Source organism: Poecilia reticulata, linkage group LG2 (genome assembly GCF_000633615.1).
Source record: "Poecilia reticulata strain Guanapo linkage group LG2, Guppy_female_1.0+MT, whole genome shotgun sequence".
Classification (NCBI taxonomy): domain Eukaryota; kingdom Metazoa; phylum Chordata; class Actinopteri; order Cyprinodontiformes; family Poeciliidae; genus Poecilia; species Poecilia reticulata.
Genome location: NC_024332.1, coordinates 5678730 through 5688146, shown reverse-complemented (window position 1 = coordinate 5688146; position 9417 = coordinate 5678730). Strand labels below are relative to the sequence as shown.

At 37.7% G+C, this 9417-nt stretch overlaps 1 protein-coding gene across 2 annotated transcripts; it reads left to right on the top strand.

Moving 5' to 3' along the window:
• The first annotated feature begins 6350 nt into the window (after positions 1-6350).
• Positions 6351-9411, top strand: LOC103474808 (OX-2 membrane glycoprotein-like). 2 transcript variants are annotated; one of them, XM_008426061.2, is made up of 6 exons: positions 6351-6559; positions 7264-7353; positions 7459-7710; positions 7812-8123; positions 8804-8891; positions 8987-9411. In XM_008426061.2, the coding sequence occupies exons 1-6, from the start codon at positions 6520-6522 to the stop codon at positions 9021-9023; spliced, it is 819 nt and encodes a 272-aa protein (XP_008424283.1). In that variant the 5' UTR covers positions 6351-6519; the 3' UTR covers positions 9024-9411. The 2 variants fall into 2 exon arrangements, with proteins under 2 accessions (XP_008424283.1, XP_008424275.1); XM_008426053.2 differs by having other exon boundaries at positions 6353-6559; positions 8984-9411.
• The last annotated feature ends 6 nt before the right edge of the window (positions 9412-9417 follow it).

Here is a 9417-nt window from a genome sequence, read left to right as displayed (position 1 = left end):
TGAGTAAATATCTATATTTTATAAGTTACTATTTTCAGACTGTCACAAAGAAGACTAGAAAATACAGGAAAAACATGTTTTCCTTTAATTCTGTATAAAACTGTCCCAAAACTTTACTTCTAACTATTTTTTGNTGTAAAGATCCTTCTAGTGAAGCCCAAACCTCAGTAACCGACACAGACTGTGAGGTTGGTGCATTTTTCCTGTTTCTGATCAAAGTGTGGATTGGACTTACTGTATTGACGWGGTTTTGAGCTTGAGGTCTTCCTCATAATATTTTGTTTATTTTTTGATGATGATTTAGGATTTTCAGYTCGAGTTCCCCCTGGAAAGAAACAAAAGTGAAAACTCAAGTTCTGCATCCTAAGGACGCTTTTTAATATTTTAAAGCAACTTTGTTTTTCTTTTTTTAAACCTTAWAAGTTAAATGTGTGCTGCTTTTGACTACARAACCATCAGACAACCTATATGACAACATGTATTTATGTTCATTTTCTATTTGACTGAAATATATGTTGCAATTCTGGGATGTTTTGGTTTTACTTTTCATCTGTGTTCATAATTTAAGTTTTCATGTTAGTTTCTTTGTTCTGTATTCTGTGTGCATTTTACAGTGTATAACTAAAACTGATTCTCTTCGTTTCTGGTCATTGCGGCCAGTCAGCCACCTGTTTCTCATTTAGTAATCAGGACTCCCTGCATTTCAGGTTCTAAAAATGGTTCAACATAAGAAACACTGAAGCTTTTTCATGCGGAATTAAACTATTAAGACATCAAGAAGTGGATGGTGAGTTAAAGTTAATGTGAAAATGTAAAGATTGATCATTAGGACACTAACACTAATCACAATCCAAATTTTTACAGTAATATTTGGCATTCATTAATAAATTTCACCAAACAGAATCAACCAACAGACTGAAGATCGCATGTTTGTTGCACTCAGATAATTGTATGCTATTTAGTTGAATAAGTTAGAGGGAAAAAACCTATTTATGATCAAATGTTATGTTTGTTTTTTTGCACAATTTTTAGATTTTAATTTTAGATTTTTTTTTATTAAAGAAAATTCTGCACTAAATAATTTAAATCAACTATTATTTGCATAAAAAGCCACTTAATTCAAAATTGAAAAAAAAAATACTTTACTGCTAATAAATACTACCTAAAATAAAATAAATATTTGTTATATAATAATATTAGAAATGACTGAGATGCATTTGCTCATATTATATTTTATTCTGTGACACTTGTTTTGTAAAGCCACTTTATGTAGATTTTAATCTCTGTTTTTATTTCGGGGTCTTTGTAGTTCATGTCCGTATAATATGAAATGAGGGGGCGGGGTTTATTCTGTGGGGCGGGTCTAGTCAGAGTGACGTGAGGCTTGCGCAGTTTGCAGCCTGARGGTCGTGGATTCAAATCCCATCTAGAAACTCCTGCTTCCTGCTACGGTCCAGAAACACGACTGTTAGGTTAATTTCATTGTAAATAAGTGTGACTTGCACCTACTTAGACGTGTGTGGTTGTTTGTTCTGTGGTGCCCTGCTGGGTRAACACTTCCTCTCACTTTCTCTTTCCTGAAGACTCATTTAGTGCGTATAAACATGTCTTAAGTCGGTTTCCTGCAACTTTTTTGTGTCTGCTTGAACACAAATAAATCAAATAGCTTGAGAACAAAATGCATCTCAATTCCTTGAGAACTAGCTTGAGACCTTCTGCATGCAGAGAAGGTCATTCAGTCTTTTGATTCAGGTGAATGGACCATCTAAAAGTTGCAGGACTTTTAGATGGTGTAGGTTCCTGTTGAAATGAAATAGAAATTACATTTGCATTTAGAGAACCCTTTACATCTCAAAACAGGAAGCTATAATTGCATTTATTTGACTACATTAAAAGGAGCAGGACAATAAAATCTTTCATACAGTACGTCTAAATATTATTATGTTTTTTTTTTTTTAATTCTACTTTCATTTCATTTCTGAAACCCTTCGGCAAACAGATTTTCTTTGTTTATGTTTTCGCAGTCTGGTGTTCCCCGGACTCTTAACTTCGACATTCCAGCTTATTTGCAGAGGAAGTACGAGGTCAAGAGCATCTGACCTGAAACCCCCTCCTCTTTACATTTCAGCTGTGTAGCTTCCTTTTTTTTTTTTTCTCTCCATCTACACATGCAATTTGTGCAGCCGATTGTGTTCACATATCTGTCATTTTATTTTTCCTCGTCGGTTACAGTGATTTTTGCTCTGGACTTGTGCAGACTTGCAGAATTTGGGGTCAAAAGAACATGTTGTCTCAGCACAATTCAAGGGACTTCCAGTCCAAAAAAAACAAAAAAAAAAACATCAGCTATCATGACTAAGGCTGCACGTTCAGCAGAATATTTGCTAACAAGGGTTCAGTGACTTGCAAAAAACCTTTTTACATATTACTTTCACTACCTAGAGTTGGTTGTTATTAAAGAAATGGTGGATGCTCCAGTTGCTCTGTTTGGATAAGAGCTTAAATTTCTGCTAAAGAGCATCTTTTCTTTTTATTGTAAGACCAAAACACTGAGATAAAATGCTGCTGTTCCAAACATAAAGTTGCACACTTGTTATTTACCTGCACAAATGATGGTTATTTTTCCCAGCCAGTCACGATGTGATGGTTTTATGTGTTTGAACTGTGGTTATCGTGTTTCTGAAGGTATTCCCCGGCTCAAAGTTCAAACCTCTGATACTGGAAAGCAGGATTTGAGCACAGCGAGAAAGAAAAGCTGCAAAATATAGAGATGTTTGAGCGTTGATTACTTTAGAAGCTATTATATTGTTGTTTTTTTTTGTTTTTATATCTGTTTTCTTTTTCCACTTAAACTCAGAATACAGGTGTAGATTAGAATCTGAAAGCAGAATGTTTGGATCTTCTGAAGGATCTTTAGGGGAACCACCGCAGGTGATTTTCTTTGAAACTTCCTGAGTGAAAACTATTTACCTGAAATGATAATAATCTGTGAAAAGATCCAACTCCAACTCCTTCCCTCAGATATTGCTGTCTGAAGAAATGCACCGTTTCCGGTCAAAAACAACCAATCAGAGCCAGGAGGAGGATCTTAGCGCTGTCAATCAGAGTTTCCAGGGAAACCGTCATCGGACGCTAACTAGCCTTAGCCTTCGTAGTAGGTTAATTTGTGGTGAACAAGCATGAGAGTGATTGACAGCGCTGAGCCCCTCCTCCTGGCTCTGATTGGTTGTTTCTGACTGGCGCGTCTTTGCAGTTGGCAAAGGAGCTTTTTTTTCACAGATTATCTGTCTTATATTGTCTTGGCAATGATAACTTTAAGAAATCTGAAACAAAAAAAAAACAGATTTTTAAAATAAAATCTATATACTGCAGCTTTAAGGGCGTATTTAAAATCCTATGAAAAAGTGTTTGACTTTGAAGTGAAAATCTCTTCAAGATTGACTTTAATTTACTGAGTGCTGTGAAAACTACAAACATAGTTTGTATGTTATCATGTTGATGATAACAGTTATCTCATGACCACACCCCACTCCAGAGGTCTTACCCAAATTATCTTGTAATCTTGAGCATTTCAAGTTAACATCAACAATAAGGAACATATAAGTTGCAAATTTGCGGAATATAAAACAAAAAAACAAATGCCTTAAACAATGAGTGAGTTCAACAGACTGCTGCCCAAACTTAATAAAAGCGGTGCAAGAAAAAAAAACTGTCCTTTGTGACGAGACAAATGCATCTTGCATCCATTAGATTAAACACAACTGTGAATCGCAACAATTTGTATTTGCTGGAACAAATTATGAAATGATCTTATGCACAAGCTGTTTCAGTGACACATTGGCTTATGGCTGCATTTCTGTGTATCGGCTTAAAAAAATTTCAGCTCCTCCTTTTGCAAAGAAACCCCCCAGAGAAAGGAACTGCTTTCTGACTGACCGGCAGACTGTGACTATCTGTGACGGGCAGGCGGAGAACTTTGGAAATGAGAGAAGTGACACTTGCGACCAAAAAAAACCAACAAAAAAAAAAAACGACTGTGCGTTTCAGTCTGACAGGAGGTTTAATTTAGAGTCATAAAACTCAAAGCAGTTAACATTTCCAACCTGATTCTGGTTTAAAACCAGACATAACCTCAGTATAAAAGGTTCTTCCCTGCCACATTTTATTCCAWGTTTTATGGCATAATTACTYTCATACGTCCTTTTAGATACAGTAGCTATGGCTACATTTGCTGTACCCAGCTGTAAAACACTTATARCAGAATTAGGTAACGATATRATTCATTTTATGCGTGCTTAAGAGCAAACCTCGCAGGCGATTCAGACTGAAACTAAAACATGAAAGAAAACACCCTGAAGCAAAACAATTAAATATTTTAATAATGATAAATGTTTTGTTTATCTTTTACGCAGCTCAGAGCTGCCAGGTTCTTTCCTGCTCTGTGACTCTGAGGAAATAAACAGGAACTTCCCTATCAATGTTGTTATGGAAACAATATTGCGCAGCTGATGCATTGAGGAATATGGTGCACACACCCCTCATGAACAATGCCAGCCAGGGTCTTTTTTTTTGTGATACAAAAACATCTGAAACCTTTTAGCATGTTCTAATGCTGTGCAGTTAAACTGAAACACATTTATTTGAATGAATCTGCAGCTTTACACACATGAAGGTTTTGGGGCAGAGTTAGTAGCTTACAGAGGGGGTCATAGTGATCCTTTTGCCAAGTTTCAGTTTTCATTCTGATTCAGTTTGTGATTCAGCCTGGACTGTCAGGAGAAAAGCATGTGAGGTGCCATCTCTTTACAGATGAATTGATTACATTTCTATTTCTTGAACTTGAGACAATTTGCTACAACTAACCATTTAGGGTTTTTTTTTGTTTGTTTTTTTTTAGATTTTGCTGTCACTATTATTGGAAATACAAAAATGTCCACCCCTGTGCGTAACTTACCGTTACACCTCTTATATCCTAGTCTGCCTGAAACTAAAGTCAGACCATAGTGTTTCCTTCCTCAAAGCTTGAGATGATTTCCAACTCTACTTCTTAGCAAAACCCTTCCTGGCAAAGCATCTCTCACCTGTTTGCTATCCCATGTCTTCTCCAATTACTTGGAAATAGGATGCTATTGTATTCATTGCACCCTTTTCCTGACTGATACCTTTGTACACTAGAATTCTTTGTAACATCTCTGGAGTCTATAGAAGTTGTAAGAAATTATCTAGCATGATGTGACAAGTTGACTTTACTTGGAAATCATACGATTGTTTCATACCACGGGTTTATTGTAACGGTTATGATTCAACCAACCAAACCAGCCCAGGCTTATTGTGCTTGTAAATGCCTCTTCTTGTTCTCCTTTCCTTGGATTGAACAGAGGAAATTATAGCTTAGATTTCCTCTGACATGCGCTGCCGAAGTTACTGTAACGCTCATAAATTCCCTGGAGGACATGGTTTCATGTTACTGGGGAAACGGTGAGAAGTGGACGCTAAACATGTCACGGCATCTGAGCGGTGATGAAACTTACCGAACATGAGCTCAGCAAACCTCTGTCACATTTTTTTTCTTTGGCGTTGTGCTTGAAGTGAGAAAGCCACAAACTGCAGACGCAAAACAAGAACATGTTGGATGGGAATTAAGTGAAAAAACAATGCAATTTCTAAAAATGCTACAGTTTAACTTTACACTTGGTTTGGTTGGGATTCGTAAGCCGTGACTTTGTGTTTCCGTGCGGTCTTAGCCGTTCTTCAAAATGGAAAAGGCGAGAAAACGTTCTATCAGAGCAACGCGGTGATGTGTAGGAGTATCACAGGTTTATTTCCAGGATGAATACCATTTCTGCTGAGGTGCCAGTGACTGCGAGGAGCAAAGAAACATTGCTACATGTGTCAAATATCACAAACTTGTTCACACCTAACCAAAATGAAAATGTGATTGTGATCATGTGCGCACAACAGAAAATAAACCTTGAGTAAGCCAACAACTTTAGGGAACTTCTACTATTGGTATTAATGTTCTTTCCCCTCTTGACTACTGGCAGCAAGGTCAAGTAAATATTGACCAGCATCCAGTAAACACATCCAGTAAACACTGTTTACTGGATGCTGAGTAAAAAAAAAAAAAAAGTTGCAAAATGCATATAGTTTTGACTAGTTTCAATCTTATTAGCAGAAATATAAAAAATAAACCTCACAGAGCGGATCTAAACCTCCTAGACCTAAAATTAAGTTTGTCTGATTAAAAAAAGTTAAAACTTCAAGTCCTGTTTCTGTTCTTCAGATGTGAATCTTAACGTTTTAACTGTCCTCAGAAATTATTTGCATTATTTATTTATGAATTTGTGAAAATAAAATATTCACAAATTAATTGAGGCAGAGGAAAGCACCCTCCATTCTCCCCCACAACTAGTCTTCATGAGTGTTTCAGGAGAAATCCCACCCCCTGCCCTGCTGCTATAAAGGCAGCACAACCCAAACAGAAAGTATTTTCTGATCGTGCTGCAGCAGCGACACAGGATGCTACTGATCCTCTCTGTCCTCTGTTTGGCTTTTAAAGGTAAGACTACTTTTTCATCTCAATACAATTCTGTTTATTTTTACTTCACCTGTACTGACTGTATGTTTAGTTATGGAGTACATTATTATTATACGGTACAATAATGTTGTTTTACAGTGTGCAGTAAAACAACATTTCTTCTTTCTGAAAGGGCTTGTATGAATTTGGTCAACATAAAGAAAATTATACTAATATTAAATTATTTTATTATTTTTATTAATGTGAAATTTTATCTTAAGTTAAATTTGTGATCCAGTTCATGTAAATAATGAAAATGTATATTTTATTTTACATAATAAAATATACATTATTATATTTTATAATAAACTTTATAACATATATAAAGTTTATTATAAAATATATATTAAAAATAATAAAATATATTATTTTACAATAATACAATTAAAATTTTATTGTATATCATAAAATATACATTTTTATTATTTATGCATTTGTCATTTATGGATTTGTGTATTTTTATTATTTATTTTAATTAATTTTTCATATTAATTATTATTATTATACATGATCCAGTTGTGTGCTGCATTTTTCTTTATATTCATTTCTATTTCATTTATTTCAATTAGGATTCATGCAATAATAATAAATTGTGTTATTATTCTGTCACACYGTGTTGACCCGTTTTCATGTTGGTGAGGTCTCTCGCTACGCTCTGTTTGCTGACCCTGTGTTTCTGTTTCCAGCCCACGCCTCTCACATCAGCCTCCATGGGACGACCACAGTCGCATACGGTGGGGAGGCAAACTTCAACTGCATGCTAGCAAACCCAACAGGTAAGTCCCACATCTGGAGCGTTTCCTGACAGCTGGCTRTAAGTAAACAGCCACGACTCTTTCAAWGGTYACCTGTGACGTACTGACTCTTTGTTTTCCCCGCAGGCGTTCTGCAGGTCACCTGGCAGCGGGGTCTGAGACCTGAGTCATTGGAAAACATGGCAACATACAACAAACCTGTCGGGGAGCAAATAAACGAGCCTTTTAAAGGGAAGGTGATCTTGAACAACTCATCTCTAAGCTCCTCGTCCATCACACTGAAGAATGTGACGTGGGCAGATGAAAATTGTTACGTCTGTTCCTTCAACGTGTATCCTGATGGGTCCAAACGGAAGCAGATCTGCCTCAAGGTGGAAGGTGAGCTGGTGCTTTTTTTTTTTTTTTTTTTTTTACGGTAGTCTCTTTCAAAATGTCGGAAAGCATTAACCAGGAGTAACAATTTCCAATTTTCCATGAAGGAATATCAGAGATGCACAAAAAGAACTCCTCCGCAAGCAGTGCTGGCCGTGAGGTCAAGGAAGAGCTCAGTTGCTCAGCCACAGGGAAACCCGCTCCCAAAATTTCCTGGAACATCTCCAATCTTGCTCCCACAAACACCTCACAGACTACAGTCATCAACAGTGATGGGTCATTCACCACCAGCAGCAACATCACACTGCAGGTGCCTACAGACTGGACGGGACATGTGTACTGTGTAGTGAACCAAGGACTGCCGGGACAGCGGCAGGAGGAATTCAGTTTTTCTTCACAAGAAAAGGAGAAGGAGGAAGGTATGCATGCTGGACTTAAAAGTTTTACAAGCTATCATGTGGAGAATTGTGTAAACGTGCTGTGTGTCCTGATCTGCTGTCTGAGAGGGAGCCAATCAGGAAGTACCACTGCTGTGGAAATTCAAATTCCAGATAATCTTGGGCTCTCCCATTGATGTATGAATACCTGGCTCTGGTTCAAGGAAGTCCCACACAGGTGTAARAAATTCCCTAAGAGTTCTCACTGCCTGGTAGTGATGTCAAACATTTACACACCTGATTGKTGTCATAATGACCACTCAATCAGGAAGTCAGGAAATCCCAGAAATTCACTTCAAGGTTAGCTTCATTTCCTGGTGCACAAATGTCRCCTATCTTAGTCCTGGAAGTCAAACAACAGAATCAAAGCAAACTGAGTCATGGTTCCCTTTTAATCAGCTGAGCTGTGACTCACAAGCCCTCTAAGGCTTTAGTTTCACTATTAGCCCAGTTTCATTTTCACGGAAACCCCACCTCACACTGCACTGTGTGGTGTGGGGGAGAGAGGAGGGTCTCAGGAGGTTTACTGTACCGATCCCAGAGGATCATTCTCAGAATGTAACAGTAAAAGTAAGACAGGCAGGGATTCCCAGCTTCCTCTTTTTGGGAAATATGAGCTGGCTCATTTCTGCGCAGGCTAACCAAGTGTTTCTTCTCTTCAGGGAATGCGTCACAGAACGCTCTCATCATCGCAGTCGTAGCAGTCATCATCTGCGTCACTGTCGTAGCAGCTGTATTCGTCCACAAGAGGTGAGAGAYTTCACTTTCTATSAGCAGAAACTGTGCGATGACAGTTCTACATGCATCATTTCCCCCCTAATCTTTCTGTTTTTTCTTTCCAGCAGATTAAAGAGAAGATGCGACGATTTCACTGCCGTTTGATCCGCCTTTTCAGCAGCACAGCATTCAAGCATTACAATAACCTCGGAGTCTGTTGCACTGATGATGTTCATAAGCTAAAGTCAGGCGAGCTCTCAAAGATCCAATGAACAACAGTCCGCTGAATCACATTTCTCTCCAACTGCAGCACTTTTTGCACTTTAACTCGGAGCTTGTCTACGGACTTTGTTGAATGTAAAAACCACARCACAGCCACAGTCACGTGCTCTAAAGAAAGCGTTGTGCAATAGAAAGTTTACRTCAGGAAAATAACTTCTTAACTGAGCTTCTGGCGCCATCTAGTGTCCCGTTGTGTGAACGTGTTATTCCTTCATAAGCCATCCTGAGAAATTAAATGTGATTTTATTAGTGCAAACATATTGGACGTCTTACCTCA

Bases quoted from the DNA above. Each gene is read 5' to 3' on its own strand.
- LOC103474808 (XM_008426053.2), top strand. From the start codon at position 6,520: ATGCTACTGATCCTCTCTGTCCTCTGTTTGGCTTTTAAAG. The intron at 6,560-7,263 runs GTAAGACTACTT...TTCTGTTTCCAG, and splicing joins CCTCTGTTTGGCTTTTAAAG to CCCACGCCTCTCACATCAGC. The intron at 7,354-7,458 runs GTAAGTCCCACA...TTTTCCCCGCAG, and splicing joins CATGCTAGCAAACCCAACAG to GCGTTCTGCAGGTCACCTGG.